Genomic DNA, 16,328 nt, shown 5'->3' with positions numbered 1-16,328 from the left:
TGGTTATTCTGCGCCTCCTGCCTCCGGAGCTGTGTAAAGGTCAAAAGGGCGTCCCATAATTAGTCCACAAGCATACACGTCAGCCAATATTAGAATACCCCTGTTCGATAGTTATATCTTATTCTGTGTTTTAGGATAAGGCTGTGTCTCCCATTAATAGAAATACTCCATTGCACCAGTGAAAGAGATAGATTCCCTTCATTCCCACTCCCAAAACTTCCATTTCCCCTTTCGTCTTTGCCAGGCCTCGAGTGCCATTGCCAATTACCTCCCTTCCAATTGCCAACTGCATTTTGGGCGGTTTTCCCTTCATCCGCCATTGACCACGAGGCAGGGTTGGGGAAGAAAGGCGGGTCCCCACCTCGTCATAGAGGGGAGGAGTGAACCAGCCCCACTCGACCAACCATGAACAAGGGGTTTGGCTTGAGAGGGCGGAGAGAGAACGTTTGGGGGAGGTTCGCAAAGGTTGAGGGGCGGGGCTTATATAACCCACGGCGGGGCGTTTCCAAAAGGAGATGCGCTTTGAGTAGAGTCGAGGAGGGAGGAGATCAGAAGACAGAAAGGCCTTGAGTTGGACTAAGCAAGAGAGGAAGTTGTTGGCCTGGGTGGGACTAAGAAAGAGAGAGAAAGAGTCCTGAAGCTTGTGAGGGAAGGAGAGAGAACCCGTCACACCAACCCCCCACCAGCCGCGTTGGCTCCACCAAGCGTTCACCTCCACCAAGGCTCCACCAAGCTCCACGTTGGCTCCACCAAGCGTTCACCTCCACCAAGGCTCCACCAAGCTCCGCGTTGGCTCCACCAAGCGTTCACCTCCACCAAGGCTCCACCAAGCTCCGCGTTGGCTCCACCAAGCATTCACCTCCACCAAGCTCCGCGTTGGCTCCACCAAGCGTTCACCTCCACCAAAGCTCCACCAAGCTCCGCGTTGGCTCCACCAAGCGTTCACCTCCACCAAGCTCCGCGTTGGCTCCACCAAGCGTTCACCTCCAGCCATCCACCTCCTGCCATTCCTGTCATTCCCCGCGTGAGTCTGTCTTTTGTTTGTTCTGTCCTGGGTTAATTAAGACTGTAGGTAAGCTGGCGTTGCACTGTGTCACCTGCGTCTTATGTGTTGTAAATAAACGTGACTGCTTTCTTTTTGCTTATGTGTGTAAATAGTAAATAAATTTAGTAGTATTTCCAAACCTTTCTTTGCCTTCGTCTTCCTCTTTGCATTCGTCGTTTTAGTCTTTTCCCTCATTGAGCAGCCGCGGCGCGATCCGGCCAAAGTTTGGGGCAAATCAGGTATTAGTCGTGTAATAACTGTTCGGTCGCGGTTACACCACCGCTCGGTCAAAATAACATCTTTAACCGCGTCCGTAACAATATATATATATATATATATATATATATACATATACATATACATATATATATATATATATATATATACAGTATATATAAAAGTATATATAAAAGTGTATATATATATATATATACAGTCATGTGAAAAAGTAAGTACACCCCATGTAAAGTTTTGACTTTTTCAACATATTTCAACATACAGCTATTTGATCTTCATTTCAACAATATTGATAGACAAAGGTGATATAATATAACAAATATCATGAAACATTTACATTTTATAGTCCATTGTATAATTTAAATAAACATAAATTCAAATTTCGCATGTGGAAAAAGTAAGTACACCCTTGGCTCCAATAGATGGTATTGCCCCCTTTGGCAGAAACAACCTCAAGTAGGCGTTTCTTATAACTGTCTACCAATCCCTGACATCCACTGGGAGAAATTTTTGCCCACTCCTCCATGCAGAATTCTTTCAGGTGTGCGATGTTTGAGGGGTTTCTTGCATGCACAGCTCGTTTCAAATCCCCCCACAACATCTCGATGGGATTTAGATCTGGGCTTTGACTTGGCCATTCCAGAACCCTCCATTTCTTTCTTTTCAGCCATTCCTTGGTGGATTTACTGGTATGTATAGGGTCATTGTCATGTTGCAAGGTCCACCTTCAGTTGAGCTTCAACTCTCTGACAGATGGCCTCACATTATCCTCAAGCACCCTCTGGTACAATGAAGAATTCATAGTGGATTCTATGATCGTGAGCTGCCCAGGCCCTGATGCAGCAAAGCTGCCCCAAACCATAATATTTCCACCACCATGCTTTACAGTTGGTATCAGCTTCTTGTGGTCAAATGCTGTCTTTGGTTTTCGCCAAACATATCTTCTGGTACTGTGGCCAAATAGCTCTACCTTTGACTCATCTGTCCAGAGAACATTGTTCCAGAAGTGCTGATCTTTGCCTCGGTGTTCAATGGCAAACTTTAGTCTTGCCCTGATGTTCTTTATGGACAGCAATGGTTTCCTCCTGGCACACCTCCCATGTCGATCAAATTTGTGCAGCCTCTTTCTAATGGTAGACTCGTGCACTTTGACATCAACAGTTGCAAGAGCTACCTGTAGGTCCCGTGATGACATTCTGGGGTTCTTAGAGACTTATTTCAGCATCTTGTGGTCTGATCTCGGGCTGAACTTGCTGGGGCGGCCCAGCCTGAACAAGATGGCAGTTGTTTGGAATCTTCTCCACTTGTAGATGATCTTCCGGACAGTTGAATGATTGATTTCAAATTGTTTGGAAATCTTTTTAAATCCCATCCCAGACTCGTAGGCATCTATAACCTCCTTTCTGAAGGCCTCAGAGAGCTCTTTTGATCCAGGCATGGTGACGCTTCACACTTCAACAACAAAGAGCAAACCAAACTAAATGTCTGAGGTTTAAATAAGACAGGTTCCTCCAAGATCCTCTCTAACGATGTTCTAAGCATTTGCACCTGAGCTGGTGCACCTGAGTCTAATTTTAGGTATTTGAAGTAGTGATAAATGTAGGGGTGTACTTACTTTTTCCAGATGCGAAATTTGCATTTATGCTTATTTAAATTATCCAATGGACTACAAAATGTAAATGTTTCATGATATTTGTTATATTATATCACCTTTATCTATCAATATTGTTGAAATGAAGATCAAATATCTGTATGTTGAAATATGTTGAAAAAGTCAAAACTTTACCTGGGGTGTACTTACTTTTTCATGTGACTGTGTGTGTGTGTGTGTGTGTGTGTGTGTATATATATATATATATATATATATATATATATATATATATATTGTCATGTGACTAGCCTCTGGTGAACACCGCTGGGTGTGACACAGGTGACCAACAACAACAACAACATGCATTTTAAGGCCATTTTCCCTGCTAGAGCGGTGGTTAGCCTTGCAGTCCCCATGACAATCTTCTCCATTTTGTCCTATTTTCTGCATCTCTCCTTGTTAACCCCCTTGCCCGCATTTCTTCTTCCACCATCTTTAGCCAAGTCTTTCTCGGTCTTCCCCGTCCTCTACTCCCTTCTACATTCATTTCCATCACTGTTCTCAACCAGTCACTTTCATCCTTCCTCAACACATGACCAAACCATCTCAACCTGTTCCTCTTCACAGCATCAATCACAGGCTCTATTCCCATCATCTTTCGCAATTCATCATTTGTCTTCCTCTCTCTCAACGATACTCGGCACATCCACCGAACCATTCGCATTTCCACCCTTTCCAGCCTTTGTTGCTGCTCTACAATCATGACCCATGTCTCGCTCCCATAAATCATAACACTTCTCACACATGCAGCATACACCTTTCCCTTCAGCTTCAACGACACTCCACTCCTCATCAGCACGCCACTCAGTTCCCGAAACTTCTAACATGCACATCTCACTCTAGCAACCGTTGCCGAGTCTGATCCACCTTCTCCATTCAGCATGTCTCCAAGGTAGCAAAATGTTTTCACACCTTCCAGCTTCACGCTGTCTCCAAGATCCAACTCAACGTTTCCTCCATCTGCAGCTTCCTCTGTGCACACCTTACATTTGAATGTAGCTGCCACATTGGTTAATGACCCTCTCAGACCACTACATTTTTGATGAACCCACTCAGCGCACATTGGACATTGAATGGAGTTCACTCCGACACCCTTCCTGCACACAGCACATGGCCACTTCCCAGTTCTTTCCACCTCACCACATGCTTTACCACTTGCCATTACCTTCGTCTTTCCTATATCCACCTTCAGACCTTTTGTCTCCATACAATCCTTCCACTTGTTCATCTTTTCCTTCAGTCCATCCATACTTTCCGCAATCAACACCAGATCATCTGCATCCAACAACTCCCACGGTAAACCCTCCTTTACATTCTGAGCCAGCACCTCCATCACAGCTACAAATAGTAGTGGTCTTAGTACCGACCCCTGATGCACTCCCACCTTCACCTCAAACTCACCACTGTTCCCGTCCTTCGTCCTTACAGCTGTGCACGCTCTTTTGTACATTGCCATCACGACTCTGATCAACCATTCCTCCTCTTCTAACTTCCTCAATGCCCATGTCAATACTTTGCGTGGAACCCTATCGAATGCTTTCTCCAGATCAACAAACCCAAGAAACAACTTCTTCCTCTTCTCCATGTACTTCTTCTGCAACTGCCTCACAATAAAGAGCGCGTCTGTCGTTCGTCTTCCTGGCATGAATCCAAACTGCATTTCATCGATCTTCACCTTCTTCCTTATCCTCCTCTCCAAAACCCTTTCCAATACCTTCATTCCATGCTCCAATAACTTTGTCGCTCGGTACGAGCCACACTCCAGAGGGTCACCTTTCCGCTTGTATAGAGGGACGAGGGTACTCAGTTCCCAATCCACTGGAATGCGACCTTCTTTCACCACCAGATTACAGATCTGTCATTCTCTTCACACCCCAACTTCCTGCTGCCTTCAACATATCTCCCACAACTCCTGTCGGCCCTCCGCTTTTCTACTCTTCATTGCTTTTATCGCTTCCTCAACTTCCTTCTCAGTTATCTTCTCTGCCGGTCCTAAAACTGGGTTACTCTCTATGTTGCCATCCCATTCATTCTCTGTTATCAACAGCATTTCCATATATCTCTTCCATCTTCCTTTAATTCCATCTGGGTCCACAACGATTTGTCCCACTTCATCCTTCAAACAACTCACCCCCATCACATCACACCTCTCTTTCGCTATCTGCTTTGCAATCCTGAATACCGCTCTCTGACCCTCTTCCGAATCCAAGCTTTCTCCGAACATTTTCCTCCATGTGAAACATTTTCCATGAACATTTTCCATGGTGTTACACAGGTGACCAAACGAGCTTAACACTCCGAGGCGTTCAATTCAATGGTGGACCTTCGTTACACACGAGGGAATCAAGTGGGGAGGAGCCGTAAGCGCTTACCTTCACGAGTCCACCCGACTTCCTTGACCGTGCAATAAATCCACTCAAACCAACACGGATTTAAAATGTACAAAAATACTGGATTTATTAAAGAAAAATAATGCACGATAAAACTATATTCCTAATTGGAGCACTCCCACCTGGCCCCTTTACAGACAAAGGGAAATATAACAGAAAAATAAATATGTGTACTTTGTGGCACTTACAGTAGCTCAAATCGGCTCTTGAATCTAGTCAGGAATCGTTAAAACCCCTCACGTCCTTGGTGGGAAACTGCGCTCGTTGGCGCGAACTAGGCCTCGCTGCACATCCGCTCACTCCTGGCTTCATCGAGAGTGCAGCGAACAGGCCGCGCCCGTCCACTCGTTGTTATTGCTTGGGAAACCGCAGTTCTCGGTCCGCAGTTCTTCATCCTCACGATCACTATGAAGATGTCGGAACACGACCGTTTGAGATGAATCTTCCTTGCGCAAGAGCAATAGCAACCGTTCGCTATGGGATCCAGAACAAGAAGAAGCGAGAAGAGAAAATGTCCACCGGTCCAACTATTTTGTACTTGAGGCTCAGACGTCATCCCACGATGTCTCCGTGTCTGCTCCTATCAGCGAGTCCCATCTTACCAGTCCTTGTGCCAATCAAATCCTGGACCAGATATTGCTCTTCGATGCATGGCTCCATGGACCATTTGTCCTGTGTGCTCACCACGTCAATGTTATCCACGTTAGTGTTCCATGCCTGGTTTCCGGTTGGTTTTTTATTTAGCGTTATTAATTGTGGTGTTTATTGCTTGGCTTTGCTATGGTGTGTAGAGTGGTGTCATAAGGAACAAAGGAAAAGATTACAGAGGCAATTACATATAGGGGATTAATTTACCCATAATCCCTCGCTAATTAACAAACCCCACCCCCCTCATGGGGACGAAGATACAAGCTCTTCCACGACATAAGTTCTACACAAATTTCCTACTTATTATACATCGAGGTTTCTTCTTCTTCACGATAGTCGGAGCACACTAATCTATACACTCTACCTGGCTCAAAGGTAATCATTGTCTACCCCCTTCAAACTTAACAATATACACATATATCAACGACATACAGCGTGACGAGCACTGTTCCGATCTCCTATGGACCGAAGTCCAAGACCAAAGTGTCACCTCCATCCCCGAGACATCAGCCCGGCCACTCTGGCAAAAGAGAGATTTGTTTATGCTACTTTATTTCTTCTATCCCATAAAAACTCGTTCACATGTCCATCTCCAAATCAACCTAATGCCTTTCTCTATATCTGTACAAGCCAACTAGAGTGACCTGCAAAATATTCACCCCCGCCAAATAATGCCACATTTAGATAAATTAAAAATTATGTAGAAACTATTTTTCCCAATGAACTTTTTTATTCAAAACTGATGGGATCAAACTAAACACTTATAGTTGAAGGAGGTTACATGTCATGAATACAAGTTTTGTGATGCTGGTATTCCTGGCCAGCTTTGTGAAGGGAACATATATTGTTGATTGATGAACACTGATCCCTATCTCAGATATAGAGCCTTGCAGATCTTTCAAAGTCATTGTTGGATTTACAGTGACATCGCAAACCAGTTTCCTGCTTGCCCGGGTGCTGAGTTTGGATGGGTGACCTGATATGCGTAGAATCTGTGTGGTATGATACGTCTTCCACTTCTTAGTGATGGATTTCACCGTACACAAAGGGACAATGAGTGACTTTGAAATTCTCTTGTAACCCTCTCCCGAATGGTGATTCTCCACCATTTTATGTCTGACATCTTTGGAAAGCTCCTTGGTCTTCATGTTTGCCTTGTTGATTAACCAAGTGAGTTGCACCTTAAAACTCCTTAAATAAGTGGGGGAGCTTAATTTTTAAGTTGAACCACTGATTACATACAAGTGAAACCTATTACACTTATGTTTAACTTTTCAAACAAATAATTTGCTCCTGAAGTGATTTGGGGATAGTTAGGCAAAGGGTTTGAATACTTATGCAACTGAGAATCATCTGATTTTCTCTGTTAATCTAACTTATTCACATTTTATCTGAATTTTTTAGCTTTATCACTTTGGAGTAGTTTATGAAGACTCTTTGTTTTAAGTTTGATTTGAAATCATCATAATGAGCTTAGGTGGCATCAAAATGTGAAAACTTTGGAAGGGGTGAATACTTTCGCAGGCCACTGTATGTGACTTTGACCTTTTGACTTGACCTCAAAAACAATAGGTTTCCAGCTGTTGACTAGCTCCATCAGCTGGTTTAAAATTTCATGAAGATCGGTTTTGAATCGACACCTGTTGGCAACGGACAGACAAACAAACAAAGATACCCAGGAAACGAATGTACTTGGGAATCTTCGATTTTGCATGTACAGTAATAACAATGAATGATAAAACAAATAAATGGTTAATTGGTTATCGATGAGTAATAATGCAATGCCGGGGGCCAGAAGAACGATTTGGGTATCAATTGACTTTGGTGAAAGTTTTCATCCAAAGCTAGAATGGCAATTAAACTCATCTTGTACAGTCAATTCACCAAATTAAAATATCCAAATCCAAAGATCCAATTAAATTTTCCTCTGGTGAGTTAATGATGATCTTGTGCAATAATTGAGCGAATAGTGATGAATAATACCAGTCATTTCATGACCACGGGAATGTCTCTCATCGACACCTCTGCTAAGCACACAATTTTCCGATCCCTGGATGCACTTCGACAGTGGAACTGCAAAAGAGGGGTGCAGGTGCAAACCCAGCCCTGGGCACTGCCAATCCTTGCCTACGCTCCTACCTCCTGCTCTCCCCTTGTACATAGGTAAATGGCCTCTTTGTTTTCCAATGCATCGATTATGATTTTTTTTCTACCTAGTCGTTATTTCAAACATCCAACCCTCACCAGTTTCTCAAGGATGCACCTGATGTTGATGTTGTTGTTGAGATGCAACAACCCCTCCTTGTTGGTACTCCCAAAATCCAGACTCACTTCTCACCTCCAGCTTATGGAGCTGCCCTCCGAAGGTGGTACAAATACAATACCACTCTTTCCTCCAACGATTCAAGGTGGCAGTGCAACAACATTTAATGTCATCCTCAATCTCCATCCATGATATTTCGAATTTCCATTAATGCTTCCCAATCCAAGCTCTCGTTCCTCCACTCTCCCCTGTCCAAATTAATTTTATATCATCATCCATTATTTCCTTGTTTGTTATATCCATCCAAGTCAGCGTGTCAGCTTTCTTCCCTCAGTCAGGTTGCCATTCTGCATTTCCATGACCTGAGACTTTGGATGCCAAAAAATAAAAACACTCCCACTTCCTGCAAAAACTCCAAAGCTTGTACAAAATGCTGCCTTTCGAGAAACTTTTGAGTAAATGCTTTCGTATTTACAAAGAGAAGGGGTATAAAAGAAGGTGGTGGTATGGTATATGTTTTAATAGGGTTAATCAGTAATGTGCAGCCTTAGGGAATCCAAAATTAAAACTACCACCAAGCTGAACAGTACGTTTTGTATCCCACTGATAGGCCGGATCTGGATCCGGACCTGATCCAAAATATAATAGACTTGCTATTGTCACTTACCCAACTCATCCACCAAGTTTTGTCATAAGTCGTCCACAACTTTTTGAGATGTCCTGCTATGTATCGTTTTTGGCCCAATCTCCCAATGGTGAAGAATCACTGAGAAAATTAAATAATTCTAATATCCGAATCCATATTCAGATCTTCACCAAAATCGAATCAAATCGTCCTTGTCATACACCCAACCGGTCAACCAGGTTTCGTCCAAATCCGTCCACAACTTTTTGAGATGTCCTGCTATGTATCGTTTTTGGCCCAATCTCCCAATGGTGAAGAATCACTTAGAAAATTAAATAATTCTCATATCCGAATCCATATTCAGATCTTCACCAAAATCGAATCAAATCGTCCTTGTCACACACCCAACCGGTCAACCAGGTTTCGTCCAAATCCCTCCATAACTTTTTGAGATGTCCTGCTATGTATCGTTTTTGGCCCAATCTCCCAATGGTGAAGAATCACTTAGAAAATTAAATAATTCTCATATCCGAATCCATGTTCAGATCTTCACCAAAATCGAATCAAATCGTCCTTGTCACACACCCAACCGGTCAACCAGGTTTCGTCCAAATCCGTCCACAACTTTTTGAGATGTCCTGCTATGTATCGTTTTTGGCCCTATCTCCCAATTTTTGTTTTTTTTCCTCCCAATATTTTGGCCCAATGGTGAAGAATCACTTTTAAAATTCTAGTAGCCGGATCCGGATCCGAATCTTCACCAAAATCTAATATTTCGTCGGTGTCACATGCACTACATCTCTGCCAAATTTCGTCCGAATCCGTCCGCAACTTTTTGAGATATCTTGTTCACAAACAGGGTGACAACAACCTCCATCCACCTTTGGTGGCGGAGGTAACCAGAGAAACAACAATCGGTGCAACTTAAGTTTTATTCCCCACCAAGTCTTCGTGCTTCCTTATTTGAGCGATGATGATGACCACTCCGTTTTGCATCTCCAGATACATGGGGCCACCAAAGCAGTTTCCTGGCTATTGGGCACAGTCTTGGACGGGTCGTCTCTTGGCTATTGGGCACAATCTTGGACGGGTCGTCACTCTGACGCAGCATACCTGAATGGCTCATTCATCCCAGTAAGGTGTTACTCATTTTGCCGACCTCAGAGTCAACCCATCTGGTGTTAATTCAACGGCTTGACGGGGGGGGGGGGGGGGGGGGTTTGAACTCAGGACCCTGAGATCTCCAGCCAGTCACCTTAACCGTTGAGCCAATAGCGGACTAGTAAAAACTGTACCTTCAAACATTCAGGTATGGCCAGGTGAAACAAAGCATATCTGTATGTGTTTGTCAGAAGATTTATAGATTAGTCAAGCTAATTCCAATGCCTTTCATTTAGACCTACATGTCATTTTCTCGTCATCTCAGGCCTGACCAAAGTTAGTATCAGTGGTCGTCACATTTATTCATTCATTCCTCATCGATTTCTCAAACATTCCCCACGTGTTCTGCATGAAATAACGAGGGAAACACACGCACGCAGTACGCAGGAATTTCAGTACCGGCTCCCACCATGCACGTTTACCTGGAGGACTGACGGCTTCGACGACAGAGTGGCGTGCCGAGAATGTAAAGAGGAAGAAGAGTATGTCTATGAGAACGACGAGCCGCAGGTGCGGTGACACCGAGACCTTCCGATGTTCGATCTTCTCCGGGTCGTGCATCGTTCCCACGGTCTGGCCTTCGCACAAGAATCAATAGCTCGAGAACAAAGCGCGCCGGACTGGGTTTTGCGGAGGGGGGAGTGGACCTGCTGCGGAATCGGAATGAGGGAGATGAAGCGCCTCCGACTTACATCAGCGCACACTTCCAGGCAGCAGATTCTTTCCTCCCACCTGCACCTCGGAATCGTCCATGGTCTCCCCCAACCCTAACCCGCCGCTCCTGTTCCCCGACTACCATTGCCCGTTAGCCCTGCACCTTCATTCTCCGGTTGCCGGTGCCAGGCGAGCTGCGCGTCACTGGATACGAGCGCAGAACGACCGTCCCACAAACCTGACTCTTCCCACTTCCCAAACCCCGCCCCCAATCGTCATTTACTCCCGCTCTTTATATCCCACTGTTACTTTCACCCCTCCTCTTTTCCCTCCCTTTCGTCTACTCTACCCGTGCTGTGTCATTGCTCTCAACACCAAGATCCAATGTCTCATTCTCTCATGCAAATCCCGATTAGCATTTCACTTTGAGTCTGTGGTCGCACCGCTCCAGCTTACCACCATTGATAGGGCTTGCGCCTTGCAGGATGGCCTTGGCCCGAGAGCTGTGCATATTCTCCCCTAAGCTATCTAGCCTGGGTCCGAATCCCGACCCAGCTATAAAATGTCATCCTGGTGTCCCCCTAGTCCCCTTTCGCCCGCCTATTCCTTCTTCAAATCTGCATGTTCTTCTCAAGCCATCTTTTCCATTTCCCTTCCCAATGAACCCTTTTTGTAGTGGATTATGGTAATGACCTGTATCGATCTTTCTCCTGGACAGACGACTTTTTTGGGTCAAGGTTTTCTCACGTATGAAGTCGTGCCTCCTTGGGAGTGGTTTCATGAGTGGTTTGATCACCAAAGCCAGTCTTTAGAATTAGTGTTGGGAAAATTGGTGTCGACAATGATGATCAACTGCCAATACCGGAATATAAATACATTTAAACTCATTAAAAATAATCAGCACGGATTTACTCAAGAGAGGTCATGTTTAACAAATGTATTGGGGTTCTATGAGGCAGTTTCTGATTGGGGGGATGAGAGAAGTCCAGTGGACATAGTGTATCCAGATATTCAGAAGGCATTAAATAATCCTGGTCGATTTGCAGCAAGTAAAATATGTTTCCCATATTTTTTGGCTATTTTTATTCTATTTTGGGGTTTTTCAGCTCTTTAGAGCCTTTAGAACCCTTTACAATTAGCCTTTAGAACCCCGTAGAATTACCATTTAGAACCCTATAGATTTACCATTTAGAACTCTTCAGAACCCTTTATAGTCCGGCAGATATGTGAAGAATTGTGGTAGAATTGTGCCTTTGATGATACAAGCATGAAACTTGGCACACAGTTAGGGCATACCCTTACAGTGAAATTTGGATGTAGGGGCATTCCAGATTTCTCCTTGGCCCAAAATGGCGGCCATTTTACAAAATGGCGGCTAAGAAGGACATATTTACCTATTATTTCAGACTTGTCATTTGTGCTGCTATTGAAACACAATGTAATGAGCATATTATAAATTGTCATGTACATGCTATGCAATACCTTCATACTGGGTTCAAAATTGGAATCTACGGTGGCCTATAAGGGGCAGAACAAATGGTTTACCATTGCAATAGACAGGACTGGTCTAGCGGTTTAATTATTTAACTTTGCATGACTATCTGATTTCTCCTGGGTGTAATTTTGGTTCAATACCTTTATATGAACAACTTTGATGTAGCTTTATGAACTTTCCTATCATAGACTAGGTGACTATAAGGAACAATGCAAGGCTAGTGAAAAGTTACGAAAGCGAATTACTATATTTATGATAATAATGTATGTATTTCTTTTTCAGATGATAACTCGACTGCACTGCACCTTCGCTCATTGACTGTAGTAGCTACCTAGATTTGGTTCCCAATTTGTATATTGATTGGATGGTGGTGGTGGATAATGCTTAATTGACAATGGCCAACAAAAATTTCAAGCTATTAGACCCCCAAAGCCCTAGTACATCTGGAACAAACATGCCTTATCTGACAGATTGGGAGAAGTGTGTGTTATGTCAGGAGGTCACCGATGAGGCCCTTGCCTGTCCAGCTGATTCCAAGCGAACCACAGGGTCCGGATACCAAACTCTTGCAGATTATCTCCTCACCTTCAGCCAGATGGGCTGCCTGCCAAAATCTCTAGAACTGTCCCGCCTGGACGATGGTGAAGGTATCCAGTCAACCTTCCAGAGCCACAAGGCTAAGTGGCATGATTCATGCAGACTGAAATACAACAAAACTGAACTGCATCGGGCACAAAAAAGAGAAACGTCTAGTGAAGAAACCGCAAGTGTCTCAAGAAAGTACACCCGTCACAGAGTACATGTAGACCACACACAGCCACAGCCTGAAAAGTGTTTCTTTTGTGACAAACCAGCGGGTACTAATTCTCTGCGAAAAGCTTCCACCTTCGACCTCGATAAACATGTCAGGACAGCTGCCCTGAAACTAGGAGATCAGGCACTTCTTGCTAAACTGAGTGCAGGTGACCTTATAGCACAAGATGCACAGTACCACGTGAAGTGTCTGGTGTCACTTTATAACAAAGCAAGGGCCACAAGCACAACACTGAATGAACAAGATGATATCAATCACGGTATAGCACTTGGAGAGCTAGTGTCCTACATCGATGATGCCCGCACAGATGCTCTTGTGACACCAGTGTTCAAGCTGGTAGACCTAGCAAGACTATACACCACCAGGCTGGAACAGCTTGGAACAGTCTTGACCAGGCGTGTCCACTCCACCAAACTCAAAGATCGAATCATGACATATTTTCCAGACCTAGAGGAGCACATGTCCGGTCGAGATATTCTGCTTGCTTTCAACCAGGATGTTGGCTCAGCCCTTCAGAAGGCATGTGATCACGACACTGACAGTGATGGAGTTTGTCTTGCTAGAGCCGCAAATATAGTTCGTAGAGACATGTTGAAAATGAACTCAACATTTAGTGGTTCATTTGAAGCCCACTGCCAAGAACATTCGGTACCTAATTCGCTTGTATCACTAGTTTCTATGATCTTGAATGGTCCTAACATCCAAGAGCAGTCAAGCCACTCGTCGGTATCAACACCTACTCTCACAATCTCACAACTCCTTATGTTCAACAGTTACTCACGCCGCAGAGAGAGTAGCAGTACTACCACGTCCACGAGGCACAGTCACAATCGGGAGACTCCCCTGCCTGTGTACCTGGGCACCCTTATCCACACAAAGACTCGAAAAAGAGACCTGGTTGATACTATGTTCAACCTGGGTCTCTCGATCTCCTATGACAGGGTGCTTAGCATCTCCACGGACTTGGGGAACAGAATCTGCCGTTTCTTCCAAAATGAGGGTACAGTTAGCCCCCCTGAGCTAAAAAGTGACCTCTTCACAACTGGGGCAGTGGATAACATTGATCATAACCCCAGTTCAACAAGTGCCCACGACTCCTTCCATGGCACTGGCATTTCACTTTTCCAGCACCCAAATAGCGATAGCCGTGGAGTTCAACGGGTAAACCCAGATGACACATCAACAACAGATGCACACCTGCCACAGTCATACACCATCGTACCTCCTGTTGTTCTGGGTAAATGTGACCCACCTGTACCCAAGCTAGCGGGTCCCAACAAAAGCAACTGCCAACTCATCCCTGAAGCAATGCAGATTGAGTACAGGTAACTGATTATTGTGTTTGAACTGTGGACAGTTATATGTGTACCTAAATAACCAAGACTTGTTAACTTGTGTGGACTTGTTTGTTCTTAATTGTGTTCATTATCTTGCATTTTGACAGGTGGCTGGAGCAGATGGAGAAGACAGTGCTATCTGACACACCACTTAAGGGAGACGAGACAGTATCATGGGCTGGATACCATGCCAGCAAGCAGTCTATTCCAGAAGAACCAGAGTGTAGTGTGGCCTTAACTTCATTGCTGCCTCTCTTCTATGACCAGGCAAAATCTGTGGCAATGATTCGTCACTCCATGGATGTCATCAAGAAAGCAATCGATATTCTGAATCCAGGTCAGATCCCTGTAATCACACTTGATCAGCCACTGTACACACTTGCCAAACAGATCCAATGGAGATGGCCAGAAACACACGGAGAAGATCACTTCGTCATGGTCTTTGGTGGACTCCATATTGAGATGGCAGCATGGAAAACCCTCGGTGACCTTCTGGATAGCAGTGGGTGGACAGGCGTTCTGATGCTTGCAGGGGTTGCTACAAGTGGTACTGCTGATTCCTTCCTGAAAGTGACAAATGTGACACGCACACGACGAGCACACCAAGTCACAGCCAGTACTCTCTATCTTCTCCTGAAGGAAGCCTACAGCCAGTACACCAGTGGACTAGATGAGGGACAGGATACGATACCACTAGATGACTGGTGCGGTGAACAAGCCAATGCAAGTCCACAGTTTCAGTTCTGGTTCCTAATTATGCAGCTAGAACTGGCAGTCCTGATCTATGTGAGATCCGTCCGTGAAGGAAACTTCCAACTGTACACTGATGCTCTGACCAAGCTTGTACCATGGTTCTTCGCCTTGGGACATACAAACTATGCCAGGTGGATCCCAGTTCACTTGCGCGACATGGTGACACTTGCAACAAAGCATCCAACTGTATACGCACAGTTTCTGGCAGGAAACTTCACCATGAAGAAGACTACACGTGCATTCTCTGCCATAGCCTTAGACCAGGCACACGAGCAAAATAATGCATTGGTGAAAGGTGATGGAGGGGCTGTAGGTCTTACGGAGAATGCTGCAGCTTTGCGCCGATGGATGGTGTCTGGTCCAGAGATGGCCAAACTGATCTATAAGTTCGAGGCCACAACAGAAAAAAGAATTAGGAAAACTGAACTAAAACACCATGAACAGACAAAGCACACGCAGGTAGCCTTTGCTCGAGATGTGAGAGCACTCACCCGTGTCATAGGAGAGATGGGGAACCCATTCTGTGACGACAGCAAAGATCTCTTGGTGCTAGACAGCAGAGACCTGGCAGACCCAGCAGTCATCAACACCCTTTACCAGATCGAGAAGCTGGGAAAAGAACAGTATGACACATATGTGAACGAGAGGCTTGTACATCAGACAAAGCCTATCACTGACCCAATAAAAAGAAACAATCTCCCTCTCTTCAGCCGACCCCCAGTCAGAGAGAAGTCAAGAACAGAGTTGAAGGTGGTATCTCTGAAGAATGACTGCGTTCTGTTCTCCAGGCTGTTTATTGCATCCCAGACACGGAATGGAGATCTTGATGAATTCTTTGCACATGAAAACCAAGCTTGTCCCCCTGCATTGTCACAAATGGGCAAAATCCGGCTTGGAACCAAGTCTGATCTGGTTGGGTGCTTAGAAGATCTGATCACCTCACGGGAAAATGATGATGTAAGCCCCCCTGTTGAAGTCATGATCCTGGATGGAGCAGCCATCGTGAACATGCTGGCACCTCGTAATGCGAAGACCTTCTCTGAGTATGCATCACTAGTATTCTTGCCATACATCACATCTCAGATACAAAATAAGAGCAGGGTTGATATTATCTGGGATGAATATTTCCCAGACAGTTTGAAAGCCGACACCAGGAAGACGAGGGGTAAAGGCACCAGGAGACGAGTTGAGCCATCTAGTTCCATCCCTCGAAACTGGCAGGCCTCCCTTCGCATAGACGAGAACAAGGTGGAGT

At 44.8% G+C, this 16,328-nt stretch overlaps 1 protein-coding gene across 1 annotated transcript in view; it reads right to left on the bottom strand.

The window, feature by feature from the left end:
- LOC144894026 (uncharacterized) overlaps positions 1-10,702 on the bottom strand; it is a 117,274-nt gene extending 106,572 nt beyond the window's left edge. The window contains exon 1 of the mRNA XM_078785585.1: positions 10,443-10,702. Coding sequence (XP_078641711.1) covers positions 10,443-10,581 — 139 coding nt within the window. The 5' untranslated portion in view covers positions 10,582-10,702. The remainder of the gene's footprint in view (positions 1-10,442) is intronic.
- Positions 10,703-16,328: the final 5,626 nt, after the last annotated feature.

Source organism: Myxine glutinosa, chromosome 1 (assembly GCF_964187855.1).
Source record: "Myxine glutinosa chromosome 1, kmMyxGlut1.1, whole genome shotgun sequence".
Taxonomy (NCBI): Eukaryota; Metazoa; Chordata; class Myxini; order Myxiniformes; family Myxinidae; genus Myxine; species Myxine glutinosa.
The sequence above is the reverse complement of the archived record's forward strand: the minus strand, read 5'-3'. Positions and strand labels throughout refer to the sequence as shown.